Source organism: Lissotriton vulgaris, chromosome 1_1, assembly GCF_964263255.1.
Source record: "Lissotriton vulgaris chromosome 1_1, aLisVul1.2, whole genome shotgun sequence".
Classification (NCBI taxonomy): domain Eukaryota; kingdom Metazoa; phylum Chordata; class Amphibia; order Caudata; family Salamandridae; genus Lissotriton; species Lissotriton vulgaris.
In genome coordinates this window covers 1,278,102,944-1,278,124,365 of record NC_141685.1, presented here as the reverse complement: position 1 = coordinate 1,278,124,365, position 21,422 = coordinate 1,278,102,944, and the positions used below count along the sequence as shown (strand labels likewise).

The 21,422-nt window shown below is 46.4% G+C and overlaps 1 protein-coding gene across 2 annotated transcripts in view; it reads left to right on the top strand.

Moving 5' to 3' along the window:
• Positions 1 to 21,422, top strand: part of COPZ1 (coat protein complex I subunit zeta 1) — a 234,236-nt gene that overhangs the window by 29,081 nt on the left and 183,733 nt on the right. The window contains exon 2 of one of the 2 annotated variants that reach the window (XM_086964906.1): positions 20,835 to 20,939. The exons of the other annotated variant lie outside the window; for it this stretch is intronic. Within the exon in view, the coding sequence (XP_086821032.1) occupies positions 20,835 to 20,939 (105 nt within the window). The remainder of the gene's footprint in view (positions 1 to 20,834; positions 20,940 to 21,422) is intronic. 2 annotated transcript variants of the gene reach the window in all.

The following is a 21,422-nucleotide window of genomic DNA, read 5'->3' as shown; positions in this document are numbered from 1 at the left end:
GTAGGCATGTTGTAATCATTAGGTAGGACATAAACCCAAGGCAAGGGATGAATCATACATGTGGGACAAAACACATCGAGTAGGTGATGGTCATGCAGGTACTTTGTATCTATAGGTAGTTTGATGAAGATCATACACACAGTCAATACTCACAGACGAGTAAGTCTAATGTAAGAAGGACCTAACGCTGCACCCCTGCAATCCCATTTGCCACCCCGCCTCCCAGCTGCTCCTCCCTATGCCATCCCCATATATGGAGGCCGCACTATTGTTGCCCTAACTTGTCTCTCTTGCACCCTATTTTGGTCTTTTTCTTCTGTTCCCAGATTGTTTCCTTTGCCGCCCGCATTGTTGCATTGTTAAACTGTTGTTGCCCTGCCTAAACTTGTCTCTCTCTTGTTTCTGATTGTCTTTTTTCCTTCTGTTCCCATATTGTATTTCGCTGTGCGCAAGCTCCGCTCCTCGCCCGTTCCTCCCGCCACCCTTTTTTCCAGCCGCCGCACCCCTGTGGCCCTCCCCCCCCCCGGCAATCCCATTCGCCACCCCGCTACCACCTCCCAGCTGCTCCGGCCTCCCACATCCCCTCATATGGAGGCCTCACAGCGGCTGCGCATCGGGCTCGCTGCTGCCACGCCAAAGGCGTGCCTAAGGCATGCCACTCTGCGCCCAGCGCCAGGATCCCTGCCCCCCGCCAGCGTCACGACACCCGACACCGCAACGACGCCAGCACCCTGCACGCACTCAACGCCGGACGATCACGCACCTTCTGCCTGGCCGCCCCGAATCTCATCCAAGGACCCTTCTCCTGCCGGAACTGCAGCTTCACCAGCATCCGGCCCGCCAACCCACCTACCGAAGAACCCAACTTCCTCAGATACATCTTGCTCAACACACGCTCCGCCCACAAACACGCCGTCAAACTCTGGGACCTACTCGACACCAACGCCCCAGACGTCGCCTTTCTGACGGAGACCTGGCTGAACCCCTCCTCTGCACCCGACATCACTATAGCCATCCCGCAATGCTACAAGATCACCCGCAGGGACCACACCAACCGAGTAGGAGGATGAATTGCTATCGTCCACAGAAACACACTCAAAATCTTGACAGACACCAACGACACCCTCAGCACCGTCAAACACCTACACTTCCAAATCCACACTGACTCTAACACTACATTCATAGGTACCCTCGTCTACAAACCGCCCGGACCCCGACAGCAGTTCAGCGACTCCATCGCCGACCTCATCGGCACTCACGCCCTCGCCTCCACGGACTACATCCTCCTCGGGGACCTGAACTTCCACCTCAAGAACAAAAACAACCCCAACTCTTCCACCCTGATCGTCAACCTCAGACTCGGACAACTCGTGACAACACCCACCCACTCCGCCGGCCACACGCTTGACCCCATCTTCTCAGCAAGCTCCCACGTCTTCTTCAACCGCACCACCGAACGCCACTGGACGGACCACCGCTGCATCCACTTTACGTTCCGGAAACCCACCACAAACCACTGCGCCCAGCAGACGCTTCACCCCCGCTGGAGCAAAGTCACCAAGGACCAGCTAACCACCGCCCTCACCCAGAGCCCACCCACATACCCGACCGACCCCCACCGCTGCAGCCCGTAGCCTCAGGCAGTGGATCGACGACTGCGCCAACACCCTCGCCCGCTCAAGAAGCCCTCCAACACCCACACCAGCAAGAAAACAAGCTGGTTCACTGAAGACCTCCAGGCCTCCAAGCGAACCTGCCGAAAACTAAAAAAAATCTGGATCCGTGAACAAACACCGGAAAGCTACACAGCCCACAAGAACGCCACTTGCAGACACCACCACCTCATCAGATCCGCCAAAAGGACCTCCTTCAAAGACCGCCTAGACAATAACGCACACAACAGCAAAGAGCTCTTCAACATTGTGAAGGAACTCTCCAACCCCAGCTCCAACACCAATGACATCCCACCATCACAAGACCTGTGCGACTCGCTGGCCACCTTCTTCCATCGCAAGATCACAGACATCTACGACCGCTTCGACGCCTTCACCACCCCGGCAACCACTGAAACCCCCCTCCCACGACCACCACCCGGACCAACCGCCTTCTCGCCCGGACCAACATCAGCGACGATGACACCATCAAGATCATGAACACCATCCACTCCGGATCCCCGGAAGACCCCTTCCCACACCACATCTTCAACAAAGCCAGCAGCACCATCGCACCCCATCTCCGTAAAACCTTCAACATCTCCTTCGAGACAGCGACCTTCCCGGAGAGCTGGAAGCACGCAGAGATCTACTCCTTACTCAAGAAACCCCAGGCGAACCTCAAGAACGTCCGACCCATCTCCCTGCTCCCATTCCTGGCGAAGGTCATCGAAAAGGCCTTTAAGAAACAACTGACCAGCTACCTCGAGGTGAACAGCATCCTGGACCCGTCCCAGTCCGGGTTCCGCAGCAATCACAGTACCAAAACTGCCCTCATCGCTGCCACCGAAGACATCAGGACCCTGCTTGACAACGGAGAGACTGCGGCCCTCATCCTCCTGGACCTGTCAGTCGCCATCTACACGGTCTGCCACTGCGCACTATGAACACACCTCCATGAGACCGGAATCCAAGAGAAGGCCCTGGACTGGACCACCTCCTTCCTCTCCGGTAGAACACAGAGCGTCCGCCTCCCTATACCCCCCCCCCCCCCCAAGCCACCGAGATCATCTGCGGCGTACCCCAAGGCTCATCCCTCAGCCCAACGTTATTCAATGTCTACATGGCACTGCTCGCCCATGTCGCACGACGGCACGACCTCAACATCATCTCCTACGCCAACGACACCCAGCTGATCCTCTACTTCACCAAGGACCCCCACACCATCAAAACCAACCTCCACGAAGGAATGAAGGCAGTCACCGACTGGATGAGAAACAGCCGACTGAAGCTGAACTCGTACAAGACGGAGGTCCTCATCCTCTGATCCATCATGTAGGCCTGGGATAACTCCTGGTGGCCGACTGCACTAGGAGCACTCCCTACACCCACCAACCACGCACGCAACCTAGGGGTCATCCTCGACTCAACCATGTCCATGACGAAGCAGGTCCACACTGTCTCCTCCTCCTGCTTCAACACCCTCGGCATGCTTCGCAGGATCTAAAAGTGGATCCCCACCGAAACCAGAAGGACGGTCACCCAGACCCTCGTCAGCAGTAGATTGGACTACGGAAACGCACTCTACGCAGGAGCCCGTGCCAAACTCCTGAAACGGCTCCAATGCATCCAGAACGCCTCTGCACGCCTGATCTTCGACATCCCTCGCCGCAGCCACATCACACGCCACCTGAGAGACCTGCACTGGCTCCCCATCAACAAGAGGATAACCTTAAAATTCCTCACCAACGCACACAGGGCACTCATCAACACCGAACCTGCCTACCTCAATAGCCGACTCTGCCTCTACACCCCACCTGCCAGCTCCGCTCTGCAGACTGCGCCCTCCCCACCGTCCCCCGCATCCGAAGAGTGACCGCCGGCGGCAGATTATTCTCCCACCTCGCTGCCAAGACCTAGAACACCATCCCCATCCGCCTGCGGCAGACCGAAGACCTCCTAACCTTCAGGAGACTTCTCAAGACCTGGCTCTTCGAACAGTTGCAGCTGTCCCCCCACACGGAGAATGAAACTTTTGCACGCATGTCATCCCACTGGTGCTGGAAAACAACAACTGTCCTACCCTTCTAAATATTCCTTAGGGCTTTCAGTGTACACATGCAAGTAATGTATAATTATAATGAAGCATCAAGAACAGTCTTTTCATCAAAATTACAAATATAATTTGTTTCCTCAATCATTTAATGTTTATAATATGATATATATACCAACAAAAATCCTTGTTTTATACGTTTACATCAATATAAACACTTTCAACAATCTCACAAGAGTCCCCTTCTCCTCAGATTCCAAAATCAAATTAAATGCACTATCACTCACACCCTAAAATAGTCATTCATTCACAAACGAGCTCTAAAAACCCACATAAAGGTCGCAATGACATTGAACTGTGCCCGCACGGAGGAAACTTTTGTCGGGCACTATTATCTTATTACAATTCATCAATTGCTTCACAATGCTACACAATCCGGAAAGAGAGTGGCGTTTTTGTTGGAGACAGCAGGCAGGCATTAATTGAATGACTTGTGTATATAGGTCGTAACAGTTGCACAAGAAGGCTAACAGCATTGTAGACTTTATCTAACCCACAGCTGGAAAGAAAATACCTGATGCAAATTACCCTATTAAGAGTGTACAGACTGAACCTCTTAAGTCTTTTCATTTGGTTTAGAGCTGTTCTAACACTAGGAAGACACCACCACCTCCTGGTTCCAAACACGCATTTCTTTGTACTACTGAAAATTAAGCGTTTTTTTTGTTGCCTGCAGAGTTGGTTCTTGTTTATATCTAGACATACATGGCTTAAAAGGTGTAGTTCCCAGTCACTCAGCTGCCTAGGAATGATTGTCTGTGGATGCCCTTGATATGGGTTCAGTCTGCTAGGCATGCTGCAACCAAAGTTTGATTTTTAGCGATCTTAAGACTGCAGAGTAAGGAGTTTTCTCTACACCCTCAAATGTCTGCCCTTATGGCAATGCTACTGACCACTCGCCATAGTTATCCATACCACTCCACCAAGTGTGATATACACACATCCACGTTTGTAAGAAAGGATCCCAAGCAAAAGATTCGTTTTCACAGCATCTACAAAATCACATTGAAGTTTGGAAAGAATGGCAAAAAAATTCGCTGGGCGGTGGCTGTGGTTGTGGAAACACTTGGCCTATTTTTCATTGTAAAATCTAGTGACATTGAGGGCGCCTCTACTATATCAACAGAAACAAATGAATAATGATTTCATATCTGAAACTCGTTATTATTTGTTAACGTTCACTTAATATTACTTCTCACTTTGCTCTGTGACTCTATTTTCACTCTGTCTGCCACAATGTTGTTGTCTGCTCTGTCCACCTCCACCTCTTTAAGCTACTGACTGATATTTATCAGAGAAGTGAACTGTACTCCTGGTCATTACCCCTGCATTGGAGATGCCCCAGGGGAGATGCTAGAGGGACAGCATTTATGTATTACTTTAAGAGTATGGCATTCTAATGGATTGTGAAATTATCTTACTTTTTCAGTGCAAAAACAGTTATGCCCTGCTCCAGTAGGCCCTTCGATGCCAGAACCATGAAGCCCGAATGGCAAAGGATTTTATGAAAAACGAAAAAAAACACTTTTCCCACAACCAACTCTCACCTGTGAATTTCTTACACACATCCTTTGCTTTGTTCTATGTGATATTTATATGTTGTCCAAAGACTAAATCTGTTTGTTGAGCATATTTAATAGAACATAGGACTATGTACATTGTTGGTGTGACAAAGCTTCATCTATAGTATGCATCATTGTCACCAGGTGGAAATTCTGCGGTTGTTGGCTATATACATGCTTGTTATGTTTGGGTCTGCAATCTACTTTCTCTGATATAAGTAGTTATCCATGGTGTGACCTCAGTTTGAAACTAGCTTAGTTTTAGTGGTTGCTGCTTTTGCAATCTTCTCTGCACCCTTGTAATATATTATGGCCATTAGTTCTTACCCGTGGATATGCGGAGGACCCTTTTAGAGACTATCTTCTCAAGTGATATTTGGTAAGAGAAAAAACAAGGGCTCCACAATGTAAATATACTTCTTAAATTTATTAAAGGTGTACGCTTCTGGCTGTTTGGAAGAAATGATGCTTGTCTGGTAAACCACGCTGGGGTGAACTCTCCAGATAGATAGACTGAGGAAAGAGGCCAAGAATCGTTATTACTCTGTTCTCTTAATCATCTCTGATCAGTGCAGTTTCCTAGGTGAACAGGTAATCGCCAATCCACATCATACTTCCAACTTTTTACCATTGACGGCAGTCGCACAAGGCTGACAGTAAAAAACAAAAAGCGCTATTACTCGATCAACGCTGGCTGTGTCATTTTTTTAGGTCTCACCTACGCAGTGCGCATGCGCTGCATAGGAGGACCTTTAGCCACTGCTCTGCTGTTTATGAAGCACATACTTGTGCTGGTGGCGGCACCCACTTTGCGGGAGCGCGTAGCGACGCGCATGCTAGCTCCCACAAGGCGGGTCCCGCCACAAGCACAAGTGTGCTTCAAAACAGTCATAGCGAGGGCCGTTAGGTCTCGGCCTAGCGTACACTGCGCAGCCGAGAAATTTTGATCTTCAGTACTGGACTTTAACCCGCCTCTCTCTTCCATTGGCTAGCTCCATAAATGGAGGCTAGCCATTGGAAGAGAGATGTGTCAATCTTTGTGGGAGCAGATTCGTGGGCGTTTCTGTCTTTTAAGCCCCGCCCCCTTTGTTTCGTGGGCGATTGTGGGCGTTTACTTTTTTTTTATACTGATGTTTTTCGTCATTGCTAACCTCGTCCTTGTCCCGTGTTGTTGTATTCTGCCCCTCTCCCGCTGTCCGTCCTCCCTCCCGCTGTCCGTCAGTCCTCCCTCCCGCTGTCCGTGTCTCCGTCCCCGCCCCCCTGACTTCCTACAGAAATACAAACGTACACATAGAGCAGAGAACCAAGTGTAAAAGCACTCACTGTGGTGACGTATACAAGGATGCGTTCTTGGATGTCTCCCCGTGGAGCCTGTCCAGGAGCCTGGATCCGGGAGCCCCGAAGTCCTTGAACGCTCTCCAAGAGCCGGAGTCAGCTGTTCAGAGGCAGCCCTCTCTGCAGGGAAGGGCGGGGGAGGCTCGGCTTGCACCGGGCACAGTTTCTAGGTCTGTCCGCCCCTCCGGACAGAGCGGGGGCAGCCGGCCGTGCCCGGAGCTCAGAGGTCATTGCCACTGCCGAAGACAAATCCCAACCCCAGAGATGCACAACCTGAGGAGGCGGAGCAGGGACCAGGCGCAGCACGCGGGGGCTGCAGGGTGCCCCGGGCCAGCGGGAGGCTCGGATCTGCACACCCTCGCAGCCCGGGCACTAGAGAGGGGGCTCCCAGCACGGACAGCAGCAGCCGGGGAGGCAGGAGCCAGGCACAGAGGGCTGCAGGCTGAGAGCCCGGCGCAGCAGACCTGCACAATGAGCTGCTGAGCTATTGTAAAGGTGTATGTATACATATATTCCCGAGGAAGGGCAGGCGCCATGTACATTAATCACCGCGTACTAGCACATATGCATGCATTACTTAGGCAGACTGTGCGTGCGAGCAGGTGTGCCCTTCCGCGCCTGGCGCACGTGTGCACTGGTTACTGAAATATGCATCAGTAATTAATAAGGCATCTCTTCAGTACACTGATCCGGGTGCGGCGCGAGCGCACTGACACCTTGCACAGATCTGCATAATTACTTAGGGTGGTTCCGGCTGCGGGCATGCACGCAGACAAAGTTCGTGCACGTGCGCACTGATTCAGGAAATCTGCATCGGTAATTAATAATGCACCTGTACAGAGACCCGAACCGGGAATAGGACGCAGGCGTGCATTCACCAATAACAATACGCATCTGCGTACTTATTTATAATGCATGCACCCATGGGTGAGGTGTTAACGTATATATGCTAATAGGTACTATATCTATGCCTATTGTCTAGTGCATTAATCACTTGAACGCATCTGGCAGTAACAGAGTAACTGTTCGCTGCACGGACACATAGAGGGGCGTGCCTGAGTGCGTGTATAGTAATGATATGCCATAATCTGCACACGTTAGTCCGCACTGGTTTGCGTGCATCCGCCGCTGGGGTACAATGTATATGCCTATATATTAGTCACTTAGACATGCATCTGTGAAAAAAGATAGACCCTGCCATTGCACTGGGAAGGGTGTGCGTGTGTTTGTGATATTGACATGCACAGAGGTGCGCGCATTATTACGGGGAGTATGCGTGCCTCTCCCCTTGGGGTTAGGTATTTGTACTATTAGTAGCTATACATGTGCATGCTTTAATCATTTAAATATGCCCCTGTAAGGGAAAGCCTGCTTGTCACTTCATTGACCAGGAGAAGTGTGTGTGCGGACATTAATGATACAAACTCTATTCGTGGCTTTGCACACATTCACTATGCGTGTGCCCACTGTTCGGTGTAGACTTATTCAGAACCAGGGGCGGTATGCATGCATGCGTCACTGAAATACAGCTATCGTGAAAAGTGTAATTACTGGCCCCCCTGCGTTGAGAAGGGGCGTTGAGCAGTATGCACCATGTAATACTGTGGGAGTGCACGCATGGCCGGGGCAGCGTGTGTGTATATCTCATGCGGGTGTATGGGGTTGCGTACAATAGTCGCATGGGGGTCACATTATTTCAGGATCAATCTGCCCCCAAGTCTGTGGCGCCAAGATATACAGAGCCACGTCATATGGCACGTGGTCTGTGAACCGTCCTGGGCATGGCCACGTGTGTCCCCAGCAGCCACTGCACACAATACCCGGGGGGGGGCACGTGCCCCTTTATGAAAGGGACACCTCTGGCCATTCAGTTTGGACACATGTGCAGACATTTCCCATTGCGCTGCACACCCGCACCAGGGCCTTCCGGTGTGTATGTGTACTGTCGTCACTCGTGGATGTACAGAACTCTGCACATCTGTCACATATATCCCCTCACCTCCCCAATGATGGGGGGGCGGGGGGGGCACCCCGTATACATTTATCACCATAGACAACAACGTTGTGTCCATTTATCTCCGGGCTGCCGACAGGCAGGAGGGTAGCGGAGACCCGCGCACGACCGACGGTTGTGTAGATAGATGATATGAGGGCGTTTACTTTCATTAACTAAGACTTCAGGGCGCATCTGTCGATTACCGATACTAAGGTGAATGCATAGATAATGGCCGAGTGTGAACAGACTAATTCATAGTATTCCGGTCACCTTTATAAAACAATATTAAATGACCGAAAATCAATAGATCATTTATCGGATATGAGCATGTAACACATACCAATATTGGGTGTGTGCATATATTATGAAAAGAAAGAGGGAGATACATACATAAAATAGATTTAGCGTTTGCACATTTCAGCTATCAGTCGTAGGGTCGCAGATGAATACCTTTCCTTAAAGAATATTGAAATATAAACATATAGAATGTTGCGCTCTTTCAGTGGAACAGTTTTTAAAAAAAATGTCATTTTAAAGTAAAAATTAAGAGTTTTCGAGACATCAAGGCGCTGTTTTGTGTGCCGCCCTCCTCTTTGGAGACACGGAGATGGTGGGAAAGAATACCTTATGGTGCATTTAGTAATTATGTTATAATTGTGTACGTGTGTATCAATACGTCATATTCGAGTATCGGCTAATTGTTAGATAATATTAGGGCTCATGCATGTATATATGTCTGGGGGTACGCGTTTATCAATTCATTTTAAGAATTGCATGCCCCTCCCCCAGAGCCACCCCCCCCCGACCCCCCCCCCCCCGCCACGGCCAAGCCCCCAGGTGCTCTGGCATGGCCCCAGTCCCAGATTGGGACGGGTCCTGCACGGGCTCAGCCCTGTGTGGTGTAGCGAGGGGGCTCTGCCCTCTGTGCCCCTGGCACGCCCCGGCCCTAGCGCTGCCCCCAGAGCTGGTATAGCCCACCGTCCTTCGCAGACCTGGCATAACCTTGGCCTTGGAAATAACAGCTTGGCATGTATGACCCCTTCTGCACCTGCCGTAGCCTGCGCTGTGGCAAAGCCCCCTGACCCCGTGCTGGAGAGCATGCCCCTTGTGCCACTGGCACAGAGAACGCACCCCCACGGCTCCCCCTGTGCTGGCATGACCCCTCCTGACCCTGACATAACCCTCATCCGATTAGCATAACCCAGCCACGGTCCACAGACCTCGTTTCAGCACACTTACACTGGCACACTCACCCCATGCCCCCGGCACAGTCACTTCTGCCCTGGCAAGCTCATCCCTCCTCCTCCCTGGCACAACTCCTCGTGCCTCTGGCACAGCCCCTCCCTTGTTTTTTTCTTCTTCAACATACTCAGCGTGGCGCAGGATTTATTTAACGTTCCAAGGCAGGTACTTTGAACGTGGCTCTAGCAAGCCGTCCGTACAATCGAATAGTGTTTTTGGTGCAGACAACTGAGTTTCAGCCCCTTGTCAGAGGAAGAAGCACTATATAATGCACTATATAATTTTGAGTTTATTTTTCCTGCATATACTCTTTTGAATGCATTTCTGAATTCCAAGACTCTGTCCTGGCACTTTTTTAATCATTCATTTTCAGTAATGAAATAGCCCTCGGGCCCCAGAATATGCACGTTGGCCTCTCATGGGCCCTTCTTGATCAGGGCTACTGTCCCCAGATTTGATTGTAGTGCTCGCTCTGCATGCCCCAGCTATCAGCCGCTGCCACCCGCCTAATCTCTTTTGCATTTCTTTTGAAGCGTTTCTGGTGACATAGCTTCACGGTGCAGGGGCCCAGGCCATGTCCTTTGCAGCTGCCTGCAAGCAAACATTCAAATTTCTCTCCGTCTCATTAGAGTTTCTGTAATGTCCCTTTGCTCGCTTGAAAAGCTCTCTTTAATTGATTGTTGTTATTATTGTTCCAGTGCAGGTATTAGCATCTGAAACCATAACCCCGCAGACAATGATCAGCCAGTAGCTGCTACGTGTACAGTAAAGCCTTTATCCCTGCTGCAAACATCCTGTGTGGTCATTAATACAAGTCGCGTTCTGCTTGTCCTACCTGTGCAAGATCAGGAGAGAAAAGAGGCACTAAACATTATTTTCTTAGCCAGTCTTTTTGTCGTGTGTGTGTGTGTGTGTGTGTGTGTGTGTGTGTGTGTGTGTGTGTGTGTGTGTGTGTGTGTGTGTGTGTGTGTGTGTGTGTGTGTGGCTCTCTCTGTGTGTGTCTGTGCGTGTGTGTGCCCCTGGCTCTGTCTGCGTGTGTGTGTGTGCGCGTAGCTCTGTCTGTCTGTGTGTGTGTGTGGCTCTGTGTCCACAAATACTCTCTACTACTCTCTAATGCTCATGAGCAATGCCAATAGCTCTACCTTTAATAATGCCGAGACCATTGCATTGTAAATGCTTGTTTTTTGCTTTTTTAGCTTTCAGCGCGCTTGTGTGTTGCTTTCCTATGGCCCCTTCTGCCACTACCCGCTTGCTTTCGTCATTTTCTTTTTGCCCCTACTGCATTTTCTACACCCCCTCCCTTTCTCCACCCTGCCCAACGCTTTCTCTGCCCCTCGCACCCGTTCTCTCTCCCAGTCTCTCGTTTTCTTTGCTCTGCCCCCTCTCTGCTCACCAGTCCTCCTTTTCTTCCCTCTCTTGGTGAATTTGGCCCTTTTCCTCTTAGGCTCTAAATTCCTCGCCACCTTTCAATTCCCATCTGCCTTTACCGTCACCAATGCTGTTGTAGGCAGGACACGCACTCCTGCAGAACTTTCCCAGCGCGTCCACAACATTTCTTTTGTGATTGCGGCGTCTACATAACGGAACAAAAATAACAGGTAACTTGTTTCTCTGCTCCGCAACAAAATCAATGTCTTCAGTGTCATCTTTAAATGCTCGTGCTGTATGCTACAGAGGTCGGCAGTCATAATGTCCGCACCTGCATTTGAAGTTGTTTCTCTAAACACAGCTTCTTGGTATATATTACCAAACACTCTCGCAAATGCCCACGGGTGTGTATGCACATGTACAGATAGGAAGAAACATCCCAGAAACAACGCTACAAAAAGTTTTTTTAAAACACTGCTTTTATTCAAAAGCCTTAATAAACTGGCATAATGTGTAACGATGCCACCAAATACAACCTGTCACCAAATAAGATTCCTGTGTATAACATAATAATAACAATAAGTCACAAAATCCCACTAACACTCTCCAAATAATTTCTGAGGTTTTCAAACTCCCCCCACTACCTTCTCTTTTCTGTCTTCTTGCAAACTTTAGCTTTGCGAAACATGCCTGCCCACACAGCGCTCCACACTGCTCCGCTTAATAGCGATCTAATCACGACACTGCAATAGCTCAGAGCAGGCTTCCGCCCCCTCACCCAGCGCACCACACTGCTCCCCAGCTAATTGAAAACAACGCTCAGCCATTGCAACCGAATATACTGCCATCCAGGTTCTTAATGCCCCACCTGAGAATGACCGCTCCTTTGCTGGGATCTCGGGAAATTACCTACACATAGCTTCTTTTTGTCTGCGAACAAGAACATTTGCAACGTTTAAAGACACCAAGGTTTGGCAGTATTTTATTCCTCCTTCCATCCTGCTGCGATTCTTTTGGTTTACTGCTGGGCTGTATGCAGGTGTATGGAGTTTGTTTTGATGTTGCCTTCTTGCCGCACCTTATATTTGCTTATGTTTGGTTGCAGTTGTGGGTTTGTAGAGTAGCGCTTCAAAGACCGCTTACATCTGTTAACCTCTCAACATCTTTTAAAGGGACTGATGCCTTGAATAGAGTGAGTGGCAGACTGGTGCGATGGTTAATTTTAAACAAGCATTGCAAATTTACCTAACCATGTTGCAGGGTGCACTACCATACGTGGCCAAAAGAAGTCCCATGGGAACTCTTTAGGCCACATATGGCACTGTACCCTGCGACATTGCTAGGTAAAAAACATTGGCATTTATAATGGCAATAACTCCAACTCCAACAAATGCCATTTTGACTTTATAAGTGTTTAGCCATGCAACAGTTGATGTTGTTGCACCAAGGATATTGTGCTGGATAACTAAACACTTATAAGGTCCCAAAGGCAAGACCTATTGGCTATGCCAATGCTTGTTTCTCCAGCAATTTTGCACAGCAATTGTGGTGTTGTACAACATGGTTAAACGCATTAACAATAAAAAACTCCATCACTCGTACCTAGATATCATTTATCTGCAAACAAGATAAAAAAAAACCTAAGTTATAAGTGTCATGGCATTAAATCAAATCCCTCACACAGAAAACTTTAATGTGGCTCTAATATCTTATTCCAGTTAGTCAGTTGCTTCAGTGAATTTGTATCACCACGGGTTTCGGTGAACAACAGTCACAGGACCATCCATCTTCTTCAGGACACAGATTTTCCCAGAAAACATTATTTGATTTAAAAAGTTTGAGAAATGATATGAAGAACTCAACCTACAAACAGAAACGAGTACAATGGATAGCCCTGCTCTAGTCCTGGAAATCGGAGCCCCGGGTGATGACTGAGTCTGAGGACGTGTAATCCGGCCTATTCCCCTTCATGGAGCACCAATGTACCAGCAGAGCAGCGCTTGAGGTGAAGTTCTGTTATACACTTAGACTGTGATTGCTGAAAGTCAGTGCATCACAGAACTTTGTCTCGAGAGCTTGCCAGCAGCTGTCAAAGCGAGTGTGCACCGCCCCACCTGTGCGAGAGGTGCTTGGAGAAGGCTTGATATCGACAGCATCAAGAGTAATAAAAATGGAGCTTTGGGTTGTGCTATTTCAGACAGAACTCTGTCACAAGAAAAAAAGCCAGTCTGCTATTCCAAAGTGTGTGAGAACCTCAAACTGCAGCATTGCATGGAGAGCTGTAATTTTTCGCACCCACAGAGTAACATTTTTTAGGTTTCAGCCCTTTAACTGTGTCACTTTCGAGTGTTTCCATTATGACCACGCCTAGTCTGAGTCAGTTTGGTTGTAATGAGTGCAGCTGTAGGTTATCCTTTCATCATCCCCTAGGTTATAGGTTATCTTAAAGCAATCTGTCAAATTAACATTTCTGACTTGGTTATGTTTGAATAACAACTAGTGAAAAATTATGTTCTAAGCAAATGGCTTGTTGAAAAACAAATATGTGGTTTTTTTAATGTAAAAAAAAATGCTTACTTTTCTTACTTCCTAAAGCTGCAAAAAAGAAATGCAACATACGCTCTGCCGATGTTTAAATTTCTTGTTGGCAGGTTTATTTTTCCTTAACGTGTCTGTTCAGTCAGCTTTCATTGTCTAAACTTAAGAAGTTGATTTTGCTTCATGGCGGGTCTGTCATTGCTTGGAACAGAGATCACTGGGAAAATACAAATATTTTTTGATCCTAGCTGACAAATGGCCATCCTTAAAACATTGTCGTAAACACTGTTTACTTTTTCCGATCATGGGGCAGGAATGTTCAAGCCAGAAGTGAACTATGTTCCCATCTACCAATTTTAGCAGTGTACAGGTTAATTTTACCACCACAACAGGTGAATTTTACCACCACAACAGGTGAAAATGGGAAATCGTGAATGACAGAATGGAGTAGATGATTAATGTGAGTAATATGTCACTTTTTGATAGTTGATGGATGAATTGAGCAGACTGCAGAGGTTCTGAAACAAGCTTACATTTTTTTCTACCTAATTCCAATTTACAAAGCCGGATGCCTCTAATAATATAATTACTCTTTTAGGTCTTGCCAGACTGTGCATGCAAGATATTTTGTTACTGACAGTGGGTTTTGAGCTCGCTCATTGCTTACCACTGTTTGGCTTGGTCATCACTCATTTGCTTTCTTCTCTTAGGTCAGTTTGTAACTGCTTCTCTTCCTCTTCTTGTGTTCCGCCCTCCCCTTAAGCATGGCACAAGTACTACTTCCTTGCCCGGTGTCCTTACATTTGATGCGCTTTTGGAGCTTCTTTTTACTTTTGTGGAAGCAATCCATAAGGTTGCATGTGTTTTCACTGTCCCTTGTGTAGCTTGCCACTCCTGCCCTCCTTCTGCTGATTGTCTTGTTGCTTTCCTCCTTCTGACCTCTTTTCACTGGCTTTTTTTGCCTCCCCCTGCTCCACATTGTGTTCTTTACCCCTTAATGTCTTCCTCCCGCTGTCATGTTGCCTGCTCCCTGCCCTTTCCACATGTTGTTCCTGCCCCCACTGTAACATAATTTTTATTTACTGTGCCCTCACCTCCGGTGCCTTTTTTTTTGCCCCTGCCCACTCTCTGTTGTTGCTTGCACCACTCCCAACATCCCGCTGCTGCATTGTTGCAGGCTGTCTCCTACCCTCCCGCATTGTTGCTTGCCTTATCTTGTTCGAACAGGAAGAAAAAGGGATTGACCCATGCCTGAGCAATTTGACATTGTCAATGTTTTTTAGCCATGTTGGAGTCTGCACAGCTGCTATGCAGCTGAAAGTTTATTTTAAAAAAAAGCTATGACACAGCCAGCTCTGAACATGACATAGTTTATTTTTGGTTAATTATTTCCTTTCTGCCATGCTGCACAGCAGCTGTACTGTTGTACAACATGGCAAAAAATAATAATTGACAAAGCCAATAACTCTCGCACAGACAAGATGTTGGTGTTGTCAATGCTTGTTAAGTTTTAAAAACACTGTGGCTGTGTTACACAACAATATTCAAGAGGCATTGCATGTAGATGCACCATTGTTTTGTTTCCTAATGTGTTTTCCTGCTCTTACTATCCCATTTACATGGAAGAAGTGGCTTCCATTAGGTGTATTTTGTATTGTAACGTTTCTTTAGTGCCCTAGACCCCTGTCGAGGCCCAGAAGTGGTTCCTTATTTTCAAATATTTGGCTACTTAGCTTGTTGTGCAGGCCTAGTATGATAGTGAGTTTAAAATGTAGCCTATGTGGGAAGCTATTTGGTGTCATGTGTGATGTTTGCATGAGTGCTCCTAAGGTGGTGTAGCAAACTTATTGCTGCAGATATTCATGGAGTGAAGAAGAGGCTTTGTAAGAGAGAATGAAAAACTTTCTAGCTATCTTAACAGGAAGTTTCAGTTCTATTAAGGACTTGGAAGCAAGGATTAGCTTTAAAGTTTTTTCTGCTCTGATAGTACAATTCACAGGAGCCATGTAAAGAACATTGCATTCTAAAAAACTAACATCCCCAAAAATCCATAAGGGCTTAGAACAAAACAACAACAACCAATCAAACGGAGACAGTCCCAACAAAGTCCATTATCACTGTCCATGCTGTCTCTTTTCTTTAAGCGAATCACGCAGAACTCATTTGCTCACAAATCCTGCTTAGAGCCCTCCAGTCCTAATAAGAAAACGAGAAAAGAAAACATCTTTATAACTGTATCCTTAACAAGGGAAAACAAACCTCTTATAAACCAAAAAAGTTGCACACATAATCGTGGCAAGAGTACAAATAAGAACCAGTTTAATGGCCAAGTATTCAGAGAACCTCCGTACTTACTGACTTGAAACAGAGCAAGGCAAGAGGAATGGAGGCTTCAACTATTTTGTGTAAACAAAAAACCCTGTTTTCTTGCAAAGCTTTCGGTAATGGTAATATTGCTGTGGAACAAACCTGGTTGTCATTTACTTTTCCAGGATGACGAATTCCCAATCGTAATTTGTTTCTTTTAATTTTTTTACACTTAAGCGTGCTTTTGAAAAAGGAGCTCTAGCAGCAAATTGCTGCTGTTTGCCTTCCAAAAATGCCAAGAAAGCATTTATTTTTTTAAATAGCACGATTACTGTGACTTCGGAGGGGGAAATCAGTGTTATCAGAGAGGGTGGTGGAACTACAGAGACACGCGAGGCAAAATGGTTGAAAGAAAAAATGTAAACCAAAAAAGTTGTGTGACGGCGAGTGAAGCAATAGACGAGCTGGGGAGGAGGAAGCTATATGGGATAGTCTTTGAGTCGGGCGTATGAAAGGAAGCGACCTGTGGGAGAGACCAAAAAACAGATGTGCTCCCAAGGAATGCTGAAGGAGAAGGAAATAATATTCCCCTGCATACAAGAGTAGGAGGACACAAGTCATCCATTCACAACACATTAGAGAAAAACATGCTTCAGAGGTGAGACAAACAAAGAATGGGGAGGGAAATCGTTGATTAAAATGCAGAACAATTAGCTAGACCAGAAAAACAGACGATCAAGAAGTATGTACATATTTTTGCGTATTGGTGGCTAGAGGTTGTTGAACCACTGAAAGCTTGAGCTTGAAGCCTGGCTAAGCTCAAGGTCCTGTTGGAGCCTCAAGCCCATAACGAGCCGAGCTTTCAAGTGGCTTCTGCCTACCTCCTTCCTTTCCTCCCTCCCACCCAGGATCTAACAATAAGGTGGGAGGTGCCATCTGTGGATGTGGGTAACCAGGTTTGAGTGTCTGTGTCAGCTCAGCATCCTGTGTCTCTATGCAAATCACTTAATCTCCCCATGCATATAAACACATGGGTAAAGACGTCATGTTCAATGCCAATAGCTCTAACTCAAGAAAATGTGAGACCTATTGCATTTCCAATGGTTTTTCTTCATTATCACTGATGAAGACGCTTTCAAATATGTGAGTTCAGACTACCAGCTGTACAAAACTATTACTTTTAATAAGTACTTCTCAGTGCAGTGTTATCATGTGTTTTATTAATATCAAATCTTCCACATGTTAAAGAAATATACTTTTTTGAATTTTGAAGAGACTTCATAATATTTTACTCGAGGTTTGTTGTATGATTTACATAGCAAATATTGTAAGGGGTCTGCTCGTGCACGGGATCTACGATCTGAGCCAGACCCTTGGCTCTCCTCTCTGTTCCTTTGTTGCCTCACCCACCTCTGTTAGTGATAATAGATCTTGTAGACAAGACCGAAATGTGTGTGCGTTTTATTTTAAAGTTGGTCAGGAACAGAATTGACGTGACTTACTCACAGACCCACTTCAGCCATTGTTTCTATCATCTGTTGTCTCCAGATTCAGCATGCAGTCAGGAATCCAGCGTGTCCTGTGCCAGACCAGCCTAGAGATCATTGATAATTGTCAGGAATCTGCAATCCTTCCTGTTGGAGGTGGCGTGTTTCAATGGTCTGCCATAGCCCTGCAGCAGGTGCGACTGTAGGAAAACAATGGCATCTGAAAGCATGAGAAGATCTTTCAGGGGACCCTAATACAGAAGCCTTGAACAAGATACCGAAGTCAGTAGGTCATATGGAATACTAACGTGGAGTCTAGACAAGATAAAGGCAGGCCCAGTGAAGTTGACAACTAATGACCTTTTGAAAGGTGACTTAAAGATACTATTGTCATTGGATGGAAAATAATACCCAGATCTGCAGATGATAGTGTTTCTGGTGATCACACTGATATTAGGCGGTGGTTCCACCATGGACAGGGCACTTAATACGCACCTCAAGTTGACGTGGATCATGAAAGAAATTATGCTAACAAAGAAGTAAGACAAACCTAGGCCAATGTTCAGGTGCAATACATTACACCCCTCATAATTAGAGGCCAGTAATAGCTCTAGTTATTTCCCGGCCACTGATCTGCGGTTACCGGCGGTCCCAGAATTCTGACTGCGAGAAGTAATAGGTATCATGAATGTTTGGAGACTACTCTCCAAAAATCAAACTTTCTGTTAATATTTCCCGACTTTCTTCTTAAGTATTCCACCTAAAGACTTTTCCTGCTTGAAGTTGGAGAAATCTTAGGGTGCAATGTCTCTTATCAGTGATGTACCTGCTGAACCCTTAAGTACGATTGACATGCAAACCTGCATTGCTGGACCATTGCTAGGCCACTTGTCATGAGGGCCTATATCTCTCCTATAGCAGCTGGGTACTCTGGAACCAATGAAATGACAGCAGGGACTGCAAATGAAGCAGCCTACTGCAATGAATGAAAGCTCATTATAAGATTTCACTCCCAGAGCGGTGCTCATCAACAGTACAGGGCATCAGGAACTGACTTGTATCTGCCGGTGTAGATTTTCAAGAGAGATGTCTGGCAGTAAATATATACTGTTAAGCATTGGAATTCATTGCTCTCTACTATAACCAAGAGGCATTCACAGTGCCATGTCTCCTTTAAGTCACATATTTTGTTTACTCTTGCAGTTTTTATGTTATTTAAAAATAGAAAGAGCCAGGAAGCTTTGCTTGCATTCATTACTTATCCTGCGTCTTACTGAACAGCATCCTGCATGGTGTGTTCTGGATTTTCCTGCCCCCTTGTTCCAAGGTTTGCTAATGAAATGATCATGACATTGTACACTAACTGTTCTAATAGACTAGTTGTTTTCTGCGATATGCAACTGCAGGAGCCAGAACAAAAAGTTTTCTAGCTGCCATACTGAATAACCTCAATTCTGTAAATTGACAATCTTAACTATTTGCTTTGTCGATTTGGTGATTGGGAGCTAGAGCTACTTTCTCGTTTCTTGTTAAACCATGGATTTTTTATATATCCTCAGCTCTTTCATTGACAGATCAGTCCATTCTCCTCTCCTATAGGTGTCTGGCACTTTTTCCTTAGACCCACTAGCACTCAAGAAGTGTTTTTGTGTTACTCCCATTCAGCCTCTTTCTTTTCAGTCCCTTTGTCTCTGCCTAAAAAGACAGATTAAGGGTGGTGCTTCTTTTTTAAATGTTTTTTTGCATCACCCCTGCTTAAACCTTTATCAAACTTTGTGATTCAGGCGTCCAGGTTCAAGGCCGAAGATGCCTGTGTGGCTGAATCTCCTATTCTGACCACCATTGTCATACCACCTGCACCTTTGCCCTTGTCAGAGTCTACACAACTGGAACATATTTGCTTCATGGTCCGAGAAAACGTCCTGAAAGTTGTCTCCATTGCTAGAAGGACTAGATCGACAGTTTTTTTTTACAGATCTACCTGAGAAGTTGACTGCAAAGCTAGCTTTTCCTTTGAAAGGCTTCCACTTCTCGTGACTTGCTTTTTCCTAGATTTTTTGTCAGTAGAGGGATCTGCAATGATCTCCAATGGATTCATCTCTCTTCTGTTTAGTGGCCTTTCGATGATGAGGCTTATTTCACAAGAACAACATTCCATTAATGATCCAGCACCCTCCCTCTTTCAGGTACCTTTCATGCATGTTAGGCCAGGATAGTCTGTGACTTACAGAATGCACCACCTTCATCTTTCTGTAGAATAGCCATTTAGGTCGCACTTGACCCTTCATTGTCCTTTAGCCATTGACTCCTACGCCAAAGCAGATTTTGACAAGTAGTCGTGTGGTGCAGTTTTTATTGAGTGCATTCTGGCTGCCATCACTGCCATTGCAAAGGGTTTCTAATTACTTGAGAATATTAATTTGCATTGGGAAGAAATAAGACTGGATGTTGAAGTAACTCATCATAGTAACTCTGTGCTCATTATTCTAATTGGACTTTATTCACAATAACTCACTGGCCATCCCTTCTGCTTTTTATTAGTGTGCATACTGTGCGATATCATTGTCAAAATTAACTAAACGCCTATGCTGGGCACATATGTTGAGATTGAGGAATTGGTGCAAGCAGGGGTACTCGGTAACCTCAGCATTGTGCTACATATGTGCTCTGTTACCTCTTGCTGAGAAGGATGCCCCCTTGTTGCACAGGATGGGCGTTTGCTTGGAACTATGTGCTGAAGTTACTAAGGTGAGTAATGTGCCATTCCTGCTATGCTAACTAAGTGAACGTGGTCACTGATTGATTTCCATACAGTGTGCTGTTGGGTTTATACTATTTTGTATCAAAAAGTTGCAGATTTCTTTCCTGTTATATGTTTACTGTCCTTGGTGGTTGATACTCTGCTCAGTCACATGTACTTTCTGTGAATATTTTGGGATTTCATGCTTGATTACAGATTGGAAAGTATGTGTAGGGGAACGTTTCAGCATTAGGCTACGAGCAGTGGGCCAGAAGATTCAAAGTATTGCAGAGAGTCTTATCACCAGATTACCATGTCTTGTGCCTTTGAGTATGATTGCTAATCTAGGAAGCATATTTGTTTTGCTCTCATTTTTCTGTCATTCCCTGATTGTCGTTCAGAGTTTGTATCTCCGTTTCCATCCATATGTTTTCTGCTTGGTTTGCCGATGGCTGTCCAGACGACATTAATGGTCCATTTACTCCTACACACAGAAAAGGCAATCCGGGCCGGGGACTGTGAGAAAGCAAGGCAACGACAGCAGAGTTGTAGGAATTTCACAACCCGCGGAGCCAAGTGCGAGGCCTTGCGTGTTGCCAGTGAGTCTTTTTGATGCCACATGTTTCTTGTGCACACGCAAATTAACCCATTAATGGAATGGGCTTCATCTTAAACTTTGAATAGTTGCAATCCACAATTTTTGGGTCTGCTTCGCTAACAGTGTTTTTGTCATTTTGAGTGGCATTTAATGGGAATCTTGCTGGGCCTAAACGAACCAATGTTATCTCAGTCGCCAAAGGGACAATACAATGCTTGCTGCGCGTTTTTTGATAGTTGATAGACTGTGTTCGAAAGAAATGTGCCCTTGTGTAGATTGAATTGACCAGCGGAATTATCTTTTCTTGACCACTAACATTCAGCAAGGTATGCCTTCGTTTTAAAAAAAGTTCATGCATTTCGCAGCGTTCCTATAGTCGCGTAATGGGCAAATATTGTCATGGGTATGCAGATGAGGGTCAAAGCACAGCTTCAATAAACTGCAGCGTAATCTGCTAGTCTATTGTTTATATTTCAAAGAGTTC